Source organism: Equus asinus, chromosome 1 (genome assembly GCF_041296235.1).
Source record: "Equus asinus isolate D_3611 breed Donkey chromosome 1, EquAss-T2T_v2, whole genome shotgun sequence".
Classification (NCBI taxonomy): domain Eukaryota; kingdom Metazoa; phylum Chordata; class Mammalia; order Perissodactyla; family Equidae; genus Equus; species Equus asinus.
This window is the reverse complement of record NC_091790.1, coordinates 159,701,175-159,716,624: the sequence shown is the minus strand read 5'-3', so window position 1 is coordinate 159,716,624 and position 15,450 is coordinate 159,701,175. Positions and strand designations below refer to the sequence as shown.

General features: G+C 43.1%; 1 protein-coding gene across 2 annotated transcripts in view; it reads right to left on the bottom strand.

Annotated features, from left to right (window-relative positions):
• The window catches only part of CHN2 (chimerin 2), a 287,694-nt gene extending 273,421 nt beyond the window's left edge, over nucleotides 1-14,273 (bottom strand). The window contains exons 1-2 of one of the 2 annotated variants that reach the window (XM_070511247.1): nucleotides 13,727-13,942; nucleotides 2,424-2,529 (exon numbers count right to left, since the gene is read on the bottom strand). Coding sequence is in view for 1 of the 2 variants with exons in the window: in XM_014841045.3 (XP_014696531.1) it covers nucleotides 13,727-13,775 (49 nt within the window). In the remaining variant the exon portion in view is untranslated. Of the gene's footprint in view, nucleotides 1-2,423; nucleotides 2,530-13,726 lie in introns of both variants that reach the window. The other variant, XM_014841045.3, reaches the window with a different exon arrangement.
• Nucleotides 14,274-15,450: the final 1,177 nt, after the last annotated feature.

Below are 15,450 nucleotides of genomic sequence, written 5' to 3'. Positions count from 1 at the left end.
TTCAAGACAATCTAATTTTCTAAAAATCATTATAGCCGTGCAGCTAATGTGAACCAGTGACGGGGTCCGTACAGAAGTGAACTACATCCAACAGATAAAGGAGGGGCTTCAGTGGCATTCCTATGATACCATGCTTGAGATATTCACTCAACAACTAGTTATTGAGTGCCCACTGCATGCCAGACGCTGTTCTAGGCACTGGGGATCAGCAGTGAACAAAATACACAGAAATAGCTGCCCTCGTGGAGCATATACTTTAGTGATATGTGATACAGTGACTTAAAGAAAGAAGGAAAACTGAGAGAGAAATAAACAGGAAACCATAACTGGTGGTTACTTTTGGAGGGAGAGAAGAAAGAAGATGGGACAGGGAGGAGAAGGGAGAAGAGCACCCAGGAAGGTTGCAAGGGAAGGCCTTGCTCCTGGGTTGGGGGGTGGCTTTTCTTATGAGCGTTATATTGCTGTCCTTGTGACCTGAATGTCTGTTACACATATTCATTTGTATATATTGAATATTGCATCAAATATAATTTTAAAAAGAGCCACCCCTCTGGATTGGAAAGTATAAACACTGGTGTCCCTTTGGATGAGACATTTGTCCAGACGAATTTAAAATGTTTATGGGAATGTGGGATGCACAGCGGAGTGTTAAATGGAGCAGAAAAATTCTAAACTGGTGGGATTACACTGCAAGGTTTGGAAAGGCGGTTGAAGAAGAGCAAGGTAATATACTCAGGGGCAATTTTCCCAGTTATCTTAGAAGATCATGGACTCTGAGTGATCACCGATGGCCCAACTATGGAGCATCTATATTAGAACGGGAATTTCATGAGACCAGAGATTTTTATGCTTTGTTCACAAATTTTCAATTTTATTTCAAAGACATTACCTCATTTGATTCTCACAACAAGGATTATTAGCCCATTTTATGGATGAGAAAATGGAAATTCAGAGGGAGCTAAGTTAACACAGCTATTCGTGCTGGTATTTCAGCTAGCTGCCCAACTTCCCAGGACTGTCGCACACCATCCTTGAAGCCCGGGGTTCAAAGGACCAACATTTATTTACAAAATCCAAGAGTGGATGTTAGAGATGTTTCAGACAGTTAAATTTAAAGCAATGAAAAGAAACACCAGTCCACTCTAGGGGGTAGAAAATGGATGGAACGCATTCCTATAAGGAAGAGCACAAGCTGAAACTACATATGGGCTCAGAAACACGTTTACATGAATTCCTGAATGACAGGTTTATACTCAGCTATTTATGAAAATTAAGATGTCTGCAGGGCATCCCTTCCCTGAAAGGCTGCTGTGCATTTTTACAAAGTACCCCTTACTGCTATTACTGAGGTTAGAATATAGAACCAAATAAGTCCTATGGCAATTATTCTGTTCTTATGACAAATTACATTGTCTAATTCAAATTCATGTCTTCCGTTTGTAAGTGCCTGGGATTTGCTGTGGTTATGTTCCTAATCTTAATCTGATACTGTTTCAAGAGAGTTTACAAAATCCCTGTCAATTGCTTTTCCCTCTCAAGGAGAATTCCTATTTGGAGGGTAAAAAAAGCATGTGGGTTAGTGTGGCTGCTTAAAATAAGCATGGAGCTCTCATGTGGACAGAGTTCAACCCTCAGGCTATTAACATCACATAGAAGAAAAACTTCTGTGCCCCAGTCATTGTGAGTACCTTGAACCCTGGACATTGATCATGAGGGAGATAACAGACAGCACACCTGGCTTGACCTAAGCAGATGAGCAACCAGAAACTAACAACTCACAGGGCACTTCCCAAAGGAGACAAAATAATGTTCTGTTTGCATATGAAAGTCAGCAAAATAGTACTATTTACCCAATAGACATGGTTTAAATTCTCACTGTCTGCTGGGACAAACACTGTAAAACAAAATGGCTAATTTTTCTATAATAAAGTGAATTTGAATGAGCAACTTAAATCAATATTAGGCAGCCAAATTATGTGTATTAATATCTACATATCATTAGCATAAACTCAAGTGAATTCTTTCACTACTAAAAGTAATGCTACGCTTGACTTTTCATTTCCCTTGATATTAACTAATATATTATATATTTGGTTGGAAATAACTTGTTTGAAACTTAATCCACTTCTGCTTTCTGTGTATACACAGACACTCACATATGGACATACGCCATACATGTAGATGCGTGTACACACATACATATTCATGGCAAGAACCTTCAGTACAAAGACTATCAGACAAGAGTTTTCTCCACAGGTCGAGAGAAAAACGTGTCCCTTGTTCTCTCAGCTTCTCTTTCTAGCTTCACAGCATTATAGCATTGCAGGCTTTCTTTGAAAGGAGGGGTGTACATAAATCTAGCAAGTAAATGTATAAAGTCTAGAATCATAGTGAAGCAAAAAACAAAAAGCAAAGCACAGAACCTGTATCAACAAGAATCTGACGAAAGTCCCAACCAGTCCTTCTCCGCAATATTTCATTTCAAAATCACAGGACAGACCCAGGAAAATGAAGGGCATCTCTCAAGGCCTAGGACAAAAACAAAACAGGGAACTGAGAGTCGAGGCTGAACTGGGCCTCGGTGGAGGAAGGGTAAGTTTCTGGCTTGCAAAGTGGACCGGGCTGTAACTGTGGGAGCCACTGAGCAATGATTCAGCAGGTTTTGTGGATTCTGTAGTGGATTGCGTGATAAAGGCCAGAACATGCTCATTGGTCCACTCCAATGCTGTCGAATACAAATGTAACGTGAGCCACATATGTAATTTTAAATATTCTAGTAGCTACGTTAAACATTTTTAAAGGAACAGATGAAATTAATTTTTAAAATATATTTTCTTTAACCTAATATCCAAAAAATGTCATCACTTCAATAGATAATCAACATAAAGTTATTCATGAGATATTTTACATTCTTTTTGCTTTGTACTTGTCTTCGAACTCTGGTGTGAATTTTATAATTGCAGCACATCTCAATTCAGACCAGCCACATTTTAGGGCTAAACAGCCCATGTGGCTACCATATTGGACAGTGCAGGTCTACGTCTTGAGAATCAGACCCTGAAAGGTCCGTGTTGCAGCTCCCACACTTCAGTAGATGCTGTACAAGATTTATCCCAAAACCATACTCCTTGCTTCCTGTTTACTTGCTGCCCCAACATTCATCTCTCGAGTTTATTCCTTGAAAGCAAAATTATTTAAGAAAAATCACTTTACACTGTTCGTGTGGCATTATGTGAAAGAATAAGGAAGTGCTAGGTGCTCAGCCAGTACTGAGGGCACAGAGAGCAATGACAGAGCATGATGAAATCCAGGTACTAGGCCTCTGATGAGAAAAGAATTGTATAAGCTTATCACCCAAGTGATTCTGTGATTCATACTGCCCTAAATTTATGAACTGAGTTATATCAATAAAGAATAAGCTATGCATGCCACAGTCCTCTGGCTATTAGGGTTTTTGAGTGCAGCGGCCTCAACATCCACCTCTTTCTTGACAGTTGCTTGACACTTTAAAGCTACTATCCACCTTTCCGGTTTTTTTCTTGCCCTTGAAGATGGCAACAGAAATTCAGGGAGGAGGGCAGCTTCCTTTTCTTAGGAACTGTCATGTTCCTGCATCTTATTTGCATGCATTTTCTCCCAATTAAATGTGCTGAAAATTCCAAAAGCTAACTTTATTTCTAAAAACCAGTGCATTTGCTTTGTCCCATATGTGGGCCTTTTGCAGAAGCAAAATACTTCTGGGCAAATGGTTTGCTGATGGCCAAGTTTGTAGAAAAATCTCTTTTAAATAGCACAGCTTGGATATGCCACTAACAACCTCAGTCCACACTTTCACAATTTTCCTATTTGCTTTATGATGATTTGGAAGAGATGCAATCATAAGATCCAAACTTCTTATGGACATGGACATTTTTTCCTCTTTGAGGGTAAAATAACAACTCACTGTGGCTTTATTTCAAAAAGAAATGGAGTTGCCATGAAGAGACTACAGACCATTTTTTAAAAAGCTTGAATCAAACTTCAAAACTAGAAGAGTTTACGAACATTTTACTCTCCCCAACATAATCCTCCAGCTGTCATTCCACAGTTTCCCTCAAAGTTATGAAAAAACTACTCTTTTAAAAAAGTCAATTTTCAAAATTAGTGAAATATAACCTAAGCAGAACAAGGACCAAACACAGGAACTGGAGAACATTCTGCTAAATTTTCTATCCTTAGCTTATTAATTTTACATTAGTAAGTTCTCTGTCTGAGATCTACCGACCCGTTATACCAGTCCTGCCCGATAGAATCTTCTGCAGAAAGATGGAAATGTTCTAGTTCTGCATGATCTAATATGGTAACCAGTAGCCACACGTGCTATTGAGCACTTGAACTATGCCTAGCATAACTAAGGAACTGAATTTTGTTTTTAATTTAAATTTATAGGCTGGCCCGGCGGCGCAGCGGTTAAGTTCACATGCTCCACTTCAGCGGCCCGGGGTTTGCTGGTTCAGATCCCGTGCGCAGACCTATGCACTGCTTATCAAGCCATTCTGGGGCAGGGGTCCCACATATTAAAAAAAAATAGAGGAAGATGGGTACAGATGTTAGCTCAGCGCTAATCTTCCTCAGCAAAAAGAGAAGGATTGGCTGCAGATGTTAGCTCAGGGCTAATCTCATTCAAAAAGAAAATTTTTTTTAATTTAAATAGTTGCATGTGGCTAGTGTTACCATATTGGACAGCACAGCTATATATAGTAAGGGCAGACACTAAGTCACTTAAGTTTTTGTTCCTCTGTTGACACAACAGCCTTGAGATCTAAGGCCCATTTAAAAGACAAAGCACTTTATGACTTCTTTTTTGAAAATATTGAATAATTAAATAGAACAGCCTCTGTGAAGCCAGACAGAAAAAAAAAAGTCTGCAAGAAATTCTCTAAGGATGATGCTACTCTTTAGGATGAGCCAGGAAGAGGGATGGAGAATTAAATGTGCTGAGAGCATGGGTCCTAGGTGACAGTTCCAGCTCTCGCTCCCTCACCAACTAGCTGAGCAGCACCGAGCAGTTCCTGGGGCCCCTCGGACCCTGATTCTCTTACTTATACAATGTTGGGATCTGCTAAACAGCCTGCAAGGTCCCTCCTCACTCTAAACCTACAACGAAATGTAAAGTCAATCCAGCTCAGGAGAAAAAGAATTCTCAGGTAGGAATTGTTGCGTGCGTTCAGGTCTACCTGAACTCCTGTAATTTCAGATCCTTTACTTTCTCACTCAAGATATAAGCTAATAGATATATATCCTGCCACCTGAGGATTCAGAATCTGGCAGTTTCGTGAAGTGATTACAAGACTTGGTATGCTCACACAAAATGGAATGCTTTTAAAATTCCAGTGAAGAAAATCAACTGAATGCAAAATAGTACTATTCTGTTCTTTCCTTGGTTATTTTCTTTAATTTAGAAATTTTCCAAAGCTTTAGAAAAGTTGCAAGAGTACAATGAACACCTATATACCCTTCACCTTGCAAGACTATTCTTAAGTACCCACAAGTCCACTTCCTGAGGTGCACTCTCTACAGAGTAATGACTCGGTAACGCCTCCCCGTTCCTAACGCTTGTAAGAAGAAGCTTTGGTCAGACTGAATGAGGGTCTGGATAACTGCTGTGGACAACAAAACAGAGCACAGTTATTACTGTATTTTCTCTGTTAACAATGAGCATGTATTTCAGCTTTAAACTTTAATGTCAGAAACTTTTAAAACAGAGATAGAAACAAACCAAGCCCTTATGTTTCGAGAGGGAAAAGCAGTCTTTGAAATTAGGAAGACTTTGCTCCAACGCTAGCACCTCAAATCCAAGCCGTGTACCCTCTGAATCTAATTCTTTGTTTGCACAATGGGATATAATGTCCACCTCAGAGAAACAGCAGGAGAATTACATGAGATCATGTAAACAGAACGACACACAGCAGCCATTCGGTATTCTTAGTTGCTTTTAGAGTTTACTAAGCATTTTCCCCAACTGTACTTCAGGAATAATACCCCTATGGGATAAATTTGTCAGATACTGTTACTTCTGGTTTATAGCCAAGAGAACTGCGGCTCAGAGATGTTAAGGGAAGGAGAGAGGGAGGGGAGGCCACTGGCATCGAATGAGCAGGCATGATGGCCAGGTCTATGGAGGTGATCCTTCTAGCCCCTCTGTTCATGCTCACATCAACTCTGGGGAACAGGCTGTGACATCCGCAGTTTGCAGCGAGATATTTCAGGCTCAGAGAGGCTAATTTCACCGAAGGCCACATAACTGACTAGTTGCAGGGCTTGGTTAAGTATTTGGTTTAAACGCCTACATTAGGGGTTTAAGGGCCTTGGTTAAGGGTTTAGGCGCCGTGGCTAAGGGTTCAAATGCCCTGGTTAAAGGTTTAAGTGTCCAAATCTTCTGACTCCAAGTTTAGGGCTCTTCCTACAACATCTAATGAAGATACATTGCAGAATGTGGGCTCTCTCACCAGCTCAAGGAAGTAGACTGTTTCTCCAGATCTAGTTGATTCTGCCAGGCGACTGGCATCCAGCCTCTCTTCTTGAAAAATGCTCTCTCCATCAGGCCCACCAAGGCAAGGGGTGATTGGCACCCACACAATGTAGGTGATATCTCAACTTCAGGAACAGAATCAATGTAACCTCTGACCTAAGGTGATTACATTTTAAATAAGGCTATTAATCAAAAGCCTTTATTAGAGAATGTCTATGGAAACTTAAACACTGGATGATTTAACATAACACTTTATACTGCTGAGGTTATGTTGTGAATGAGCTGAGATTGGGTGGTTTTGACAGGCCAAACTGTTGAAGCAAGGCAATGCTATAATTAGACCATACTGTAAAGACTATATGCAAAGCTTGGCCCCCACAAAGGTGATTGATTAATAATAAATAAGGGCAAAGGCAGGCTACTTACACAAGCAGCTGGTGGATGGCTCTCCCCGGATGCACAGCTGAAAAAGTTTTATCGCTACTTGGCAACACACACATGCCTGGTCTTCAGCCTCAGACCCCAGTGGGCAGCCACATGAGTCCCAGGGCAGAGCAGACCGTGTGTGGGCCAGCACATTCCTAACTGGGTTACCCATAGAGATTTTAAATAAACCTCTGCTTTTGTTACTAACTTAGAGGCACATGAGTGTGTTGTGTTACACCAACCAACATGTACCAGAGATACAGGCGTCCATCTTGACCCTCTGACCAGAATACACGTGAGAAACAGAATACCAGCTTCCTTTTCTGATGAGCAAACGGAAGAGGAAGGAGGAAGGTTTTTAGAAGATTTGGAAACTACTAACAGTAAAGTAGACCAAACGCAGGATTTAAGAAAAAAATCTCTAAATAGAAATCTGACCAACATAATAACAGGTGAGAAAACCAAAAGGAAAAAAGAGAGAGAGAAAGGGAGAAAAAAGCCATTCGTTTTGAAAATTAAATGACATATTTCAGGAGCCATGAAATGTGAATACATTCATAAAAGATAAGTGATTGGTGGGTGATAGATGGATGCTATTACTCATATGTCTATCATGAGGCCCGTTTCTTCTTCTCCATATCTGACTATCTTGGCAGGAATCTTGATCTGGCAGAAAGCTCTTTTCCAATACATACCGATGTGACGCTGCTCATGTATAGGTTTTCCAAACCCAATGCCCAATTATTTTCACCATTGTGCAAAAACAGGAGACCTGCAGAGCAGCAGACGGCCCTCAGCAGGAGTGACACTCGGGCCAAGCCCCAGGTGGCAGCTCAGAGAACATCATGTCCAGTTAAACCCCACACAGACTGGCCTCAGAAAATACCTGGTGTTTGCATCCCCCACAAGTTGGAAACATGACAGGATCATTCAAAACACTTTATAAGGTTAGTGTGAGTGGCAGGGATCTGACATTTTAGCAAAAGTACACAAATCATGGGGCCCTTATCACACACGAAGTCATGCTCAAGAAGACTCTCCTTCCCTCTCAGATTCTGTGTCCCTGGCTTCATGTGGGTTACCACAAACGGACAGTGAAAACCTAACGAGTTAAAATGAGGTCTGGAAGGAACGACACTCCTCCTTGGAGGGAATGACTATTCTGAGGGGCTTAATTTCAGCTTTGTAAATTCTTCTGCAAATTTTTGAAATGCGTCTTTTTTTTTTGCAATTTAAAATAACAAAGACAATCAAATCTTCCTGCCACTCTCGGTGATTATGAAATTAAATTACCAGCAGTTTCACTAAAACGAAGGTAAAGAAACTTCTTTTACCCCTAACTGAATATATCTGAAGAATCCAAAGGTCCGAAAGAAGACTTCTCAGTGCGAATGTCTCTTTCAAGGAAGATACCCTGTTGTGTAGTATTCGATCCATGGAGTTCCTAATGGCACATATGTAAGTCCTGACAGAATTATTGCAGTTCAGTGTTGCCTTCTGCATCAAGGAATGTGGAAATTTGTATGTCACTGGTTGTGACTCTCCAATAATGAGTAACAAAAATTCCTATTTATCATCTCTAGGATCAACAGCAGTGTGACAGCAGAAAATAGCATTACAGTCATGGGTCATTTGATGGGCATACGTTCTGAGAAATGCATCGTTAGCCAGTTTCGTTGTTGTGCGAACATCATAGAGTGTACTTACACAAACCTAGACAGAACAGCCTACTGCACACCTGGACTATATGGTACTAATCTTATGGGATCACCATTGTATATGTGGTCTGTCGTTGACCAAAACCTTGTTATGCAATGCATGACTATATTTACCAGGTCCACATTCCTATTGTATAGAATCTGGAGAAATAAATCCCTCAATCCATTAAGGAATGTTCTTTTCCCAATTAAGGTTTTGAAGACTTGGCACATAATACTGATTTTTACCTTTTTCCGTTTGCATTTTTTGAAGTATAACTGACATATCATATTGTATTAGTTTCAGGTGTGCAACATGGTGATTTGACATTTTACATATGTTACAAAATGATCACCACAATAAGTCTAGCTACCATCAGTTACCCTACAAAGTTAATACAATCTTATTGTCCAAATTCCCCGCACTGTACATTACATTCCCATGACTTCTTTATTTTGTAAGTGGAAGTTTGTACCTCTTGATCCCCTTCACCCACTTTGCCTCCCCTCAATCCCCATCTCCTCTGGCAACCATCAGTCTGTTCTCTGTATCTATGAGTGTGGTTTTGTTCTGTTTTGTTTTGTTTGTTCATTTGTTTTGTGTTTTACATTCCAAATATAAGTGAAATCGTATGATATTTATCCTTCTCTGTCATATTTCACTTAGCATAATCCCCTTAAGTTCCATCCATGTTGTTGCAAATGGCAAGATTTCATTCTTTTTTGTGGCTGAGTAATACTCCATTGTGTGTATATACATGTATATATATACATATTTATACCACATCTTGTTTATTTATCCATCAATGGACACTTATGTTGCTTTCATGTCTTGGCTACTGTAAATAATGCTGCAATGAATACAGGGGTGAATACATCTTTTTGAATTAGCGTTTTTGTTTTCTTCAGATAAAAACCCCAAAGTAGAACCGCTGGACTGTGTGGTAGTTCTATTTTGAGTTTTTTGAGGAACCTCCACACTGTTTTGCATAGTGGCTGCACCAGTTTACATTCCCACCAACAGGGCACAAATGTTCCCTTTTCTCTGCATCCTCACCAACACTTGTTATTTTTTGGTTTTTTCATAGTAGCCATTCTGACAGCTGTGAGGTGATATCTCATTGTGGTTTTGATTTGCATTTCCATTTGCATTTTAATTTAAAAAGTCTATGTTATTTTCATTTCTATAATACAGTGTGTTTGTGCTCTCAAAATCTTAACAACATCTTATCCCGGGGCTCTCTTTAATATTTAATTTTTTACCTTATTGAGTTACTGGAAAATATCTCATAGCTACTTTATTATTACTTTACTTGAGTTGATTTCTTTTCTTTACTCTGTGAAATTATCCATTTGGAAATCATATTACTAATGTGCAAAAAGTTCTTATTTCACTTATAAAAGCAAACACAACCCATGATTATTAAGAAAACTATTTTGCAAATCAACCATTACTTATTTCAGAATATAATCAAGTACCACAGCCTAGATTAAAAGCTTAAGGATAGGGATTTTTTTTTAATTTAAAATAATAAAGGTAATCAAACTTTCCTGTCAATCTAGGTGATTGTGAAGTTTAATTACCAGCAGTTATCATTCAAACAAGGGCAAAGCAATTTCTTTGACACATAATTGAATATTCCAGAAAAAAATTTCCAAAGAGTTCTCAAAAAAATGTATTTAAAAATTCATGTTAACGTGATTATTTCATTTGTTAGGGCTCAGTTGGCAATGTAGAAGAATAAATGACACACAGGGGTGGCGGGGTTCAATGACAGCGAGTGAGAGCCTATTCTCAGGAAAATCAGATAGAGAACTTTGAGCCTAACCCTGAGTAAATCATTAGATCTTCACTCTTTGGGCAAACACAACCAAACCTAAACCTCCCACAGCTATTCCTCTAAGAGAGGTTTAACCCGTGTTATTCGAGCTCACCTCTCCACATGCTGGACGCGACAGAACGGACTGTTCCTTTCTCACTGCTCAATTGCCCGCATATGTCCTAAGGCATCTAGAGCTGTGCCACCAAACCCACTGCTACCTGAACAGAAAGGAAACCTCCTCCATCAGCAGCAGCAGTGAGCGATCTGGCAGCTCTGTGCATGAGGCTGCATAGCTGTCCAGAGAAGGGGAACCACAGAGAAAGAGGATCAATAGCCCTAAGAAAGGAAGCTGAACATTAGGCCATGAACTTCCCTATCTCCAGGCCTTTGCCTAAGCTCTTCCCTCTTCTTGAAATGCCTTCCCCTCTCCCTGCTTTCTGGATAAATCTTACTCATCCTTCAAGGCCCAACTCATAGGTCACCGCCACTGACCCCTCTAAACTGAAGTAGTCCTCTCTTCCCTGTCCTCTCCTCCACCTAATTCTTTGTATCCAACTGGAATATAGATTGCTATTTGCTTGTCCATCTCTGCTGCTGGATGGTGAGAGAAAGGATCTTGATCCACCTTTCTATTCCAAACACTGGGGACTTCATAAATGTTTGTTTAATGGAGCTCAAACCTCAAAATCGAATTGAACACACAGGTTTTATGTGCACTGGACTTATTTCTGCACCTAAAGTCTGAGCCTTGAGTGCCTTCTTTTTCATTCCTCCAAGGAGCACTTACTAAGTGCCACACCCTGTGCTGACTGCCCTACACACGTTATCTCATTCAATCCCCACAACATTCCTAGGAAGGAAATCTTATTAGCATTAGCCTCCTTTACAGATGAGGAAACTGAAGCTCGGAGAAGCTCACCCCAAGTTACCCAACTGGTCAGTGGTGGAGCCAGAGCTCAAGGGCAATAATCCCAGAACTTCAGAGCTAGAAGGAATCCTAAAATTATCTTCCTCACTTAATTTCCTTGAAGCTGAGATTTATTAACTTGTTGCCTAGCACACAGTAGGCCCTCCAAAAATGGTGATTAATAGATTGATGGAGTGCCCTCATTTCTCAGACTCTGACCTTTGCCTGGGAGAACCCAGCTGTCACCACAAACAGGCTCGATTCTTTCCTGCCCAACACCTCTCACAGGTGTGAATTGCTTGTGTTATCTGAATTATTCATGATCCACAGGATGGTAAGTGTGCTGAAAAAGAGAACTGCAGTTCTCATATTTCTCAAGACAAAGTGCCCCATTAATTGGTGAATTAGGCAATACAAGCCCATGGCCCAGGTTGATTCACATCAAATAATATATCCACGTCGCTTTTTGAATCTCAGCTTTCATGTAATTTCCCAGTTTCCATTAGGATTTAAAGCAGGGAAGAGAACCGTCATAAGCATCTCTATCCTATCTACAAAGTAATTGCTATCATCTAAAGCTTATACTGTGCTGCCTCAAACCCACGTATCCTTCCTAAGGCTGAGTTAGCTTTTACCATCAGGTTTCTTAAGCTACATCAAGATCTGAAAATTCAGATGCCACAGCATCTGTAATTTATGCCATCAGTAAATTATGTGACAATACTGCCTTTTTGTCCTTTCTGCACTCTCCTTCCCCTTTTCCACCTCTCCACCCGCCCCCCCACCCCCACCACCAGTTCATTTTCTAGTGGGCAGTTCTCTGAGAGAGATAACCATATGCTAATCGTCAGCCAACATCACTGTATTTTAAATTCAATGTTAGTCAAACAAAATGAATTGAAAAGCAGCAGCAGTGGTTTGGGGGTACTAAAAATAAGCTGCAGCATTTGCTGAGTTCTCAGAATGAAAACCACAGGCGGTCAACTTGTTGCTGCTCTTCATAAGATATGACTCTTCTGCCCCATTGGCTGCTACAACCAGAAACTTGAACTATATCATGGGCCCAACAACACTGTGCCTCTGATTAGTTGGCAGTGATCAAGGAAGGAAGTGCCATTTCCCTGGAACGAAACCTGCCAAAAAAGATAACAGATGGCTTTCAAGAGATGACCTTGTGACACATCACAATTGCACCTTAGTCAAATTCACCTTGCATTTATGATTTAATTAGTCACACATCTATAGATACGGTTCCTTTATGCCCGGCTTGCTGTCCATCACCTTGAACAAGGGTTTTCTTCCTTTGAGTTTAATTTTTGGGTAATAATAATTTAAAAAAACACACAATAGGAATTAATGCAATATGAACATCTTGAAAATTTCCATTAGGACTTTAAGACCTTCTTGACCCCTGAATGCTGTATGCTAGCTGAAATGCCTTATCAACTACCTCTTTAGGGTTTGTCATTAAAGTTTTCAATGACCAGAGGGGTAGAAGAATTCTACCTAATGCATCATTCTGATTAAAATCTGTCATACTCAGAAACCAGTAAATCTGTTTCTATTGATTCCTACTCCTTCAGATTCATTAGCAATTTTTTTCTCTTCAATTAGACTCGCTGATCAACCATAGAAAAGCTGAAAGAAACCCTCCCCTTGCTCAGTCGCACTTGAAAAAAAAAAATGTATGCCTGGAAAGTAAAATTACAGAGTGTATTCCAAGAGGCCACATAGGAAAATCACACACACACACACTTGTAACCGGGCAAATTGTTAGAGGCTAGGCTCGCTCTCCCGTCTGTCCCCTAACTCGCTTGGATCAGGACCAGAAAGACAGAACCCTTCATTACTTCTATCTCAAACCCATGCCCCAAGCGTGTGTCTCCACAGAGCTAATTTCTGAAACAAACAAAGAAAATCAAGTCTGCGAGGAGCGAGGGTTTGCTCCCCTCCGCCTTCAATTTGGGCATCCAGCGTCCCGGGCGCCGCACCGCAAGCGGCTCGGGGCGCCCAGCGTCACCTTCACCTTGCCCGCCCCGCCAGCCCCGGTTCCAGCTGCGCCAGAAAGTGCGAGCCTGCCCTGCTCATTTCGCTGCTCTCCTCCTGATCCCCAAATCCCCGCGTCCGCACACTAAGGGCGCCACCACTCTCCCACCTCTGCGCTGTCAGATGTCAGGCGCGGAGGTGCTGTGGGCACCGAGGGTGCCGGCAAACCAAACAAGTGTCACACCGGGCGCCTGCCCTCACTCCGAGGGAGCGGGCAGGACGGCCACAGGTAGACTCCATCCATCCCAGGGTGCGGGGCGAGGGCAGGGGGCGAGAGACCCGGCGCAGCAGCCGCGCCCGACGGGCTGAAACTCACCGGAGGACACCGAGGAGCCGGACAGGCTGGAGTTGCTGGACGCTGCCATCTCCGCGCGCCCCGCGCGTCGCTGCTCGCTCAGCCCCGGTGCGGACGCCGCCGCCGCTGCCCTCGCCCGGCTGCTCGCAGCCTCCGCGGCCCCCAGCCCATGGCAAAGTCCTGGGGACGCGCAGAAAGCACCAGCCTCCGGACTCTGCCTGCACTTCCTGCTCCACCAGATGACGCGCTGCTGCCGCCGCTATTTATTTGTGGTTTCCGTCCCTCTCGGCGCCTTTGCAAGCTTTTCTCCGGGTGTCGGGGGATAGATAGGTGGGAGCGGAGGGAGGCCGTGGGGCGGCCCGAGCGGACTGATCGTGGCTCCAGCCGAGCCCCAACTGCGGTCCGCGCTCCCCCGCGCGCGGCTGGGACCAGGGCGCCCCGGCGTCCCCGAACCGCCCCGCCAGCCCTCGGCACCCTCCCCTAGGCTCCCAGCTCCCCGGCTGCACTTCAAGCAGCCCGGGCAAAGGCGGCGGGAGACAGAAAGACAGAGCGACCTCCCCCTTCTCCCTCCGCCCCAACTCCGCTCGCGCGCACACAAAGGAAGGAGAGGAGACACGGGAGCTCGGGGGCTGCTTCAGCCGCCGCGGGCTTGACAGCTCCTGCGGCGGGGACCGGAGGGGGTGCCGCGGACTGCAGGGCGGGGGGACACTGGACCTGGGAGCGGGACCCCGAGGTGCTGGGGAGGCCGCCGGGGGGCGCGGCGCGAGCGCGGCTGCCGTGCGCAGCGCTGCTTCAAGGGTTTGAAGGGATAGGGAGTCGGGGGAAGGTGGTGAGGCTCGCTGCTGCCGGCCAGGCTAAGGAGCAGCGGGACAGGCAGGGTGGGATCCAGAGGGCGAAGGCGGGGTCGCTGAGGACACGATGTTAGGCAGAAAGGGGCCTGGAACGCCAGAGCGGCTGTGGAGCGCTCCTTCCACTCCCCTCCAAATTGTTCTTTGTTGCTCTGGAGCTGACGGTCCCTGCCCTGCAAGAAGGTGCGTTTCCCAAAACACCCAGCAAACCAAATCCAGCTGCACTTAAGCACCCCAGCCACGGACAATGCCCGACAGGCCAATGAGCTTTTGAGGATGGCCTTCAAAGAAATAGAGACGTTCTAAATACGTATATCATGCCCACACAAAGCCGGGTGTCCAAGAGAAAGGTTCTCCGACTTCGAATTGCAAAGGATCCTCACAAAAGACTTGGCAGCCGGTCCGGACTGTGCCCCTTCAGGATAAGGAACTGCTCAGGTGTGTGAGAGAAAGAGATTCGAGCACGAGGTGTGTACCGTCCCCCTGTATTTAAACCTAAATTAATTTCACTGGGAGGAAATACCGTGCAGATTTTTTTCATGCTCCCAGCGGGGTAATCGGTTCTTTGAATCCTGAAGCAAGAGAAAACTGTGAAATTTGAACAGAAATTGTTAAATCAAAGGAAAAAGCAAACATTAAAGGAATGAAAGTACTCTCATTATGTAGCAAAGTGGAAAGTGTTCACATTGGGGTAGTTCAATTTTTAAAAACATGGTTAAAAGGACATAGTCCATTTAAAAATTATCAAGAGTGACACAGGACCAGCAGCCAGTTCTAGGAGGTCCGCATCAACCAAGCACCTAACATACAGTGAATGATAAATGTTGAATAATCACAATATGCGCCCATGTCACATTTTCTGGCTGATTTAAACTATTTTTTTTTTAAATTCCCTCC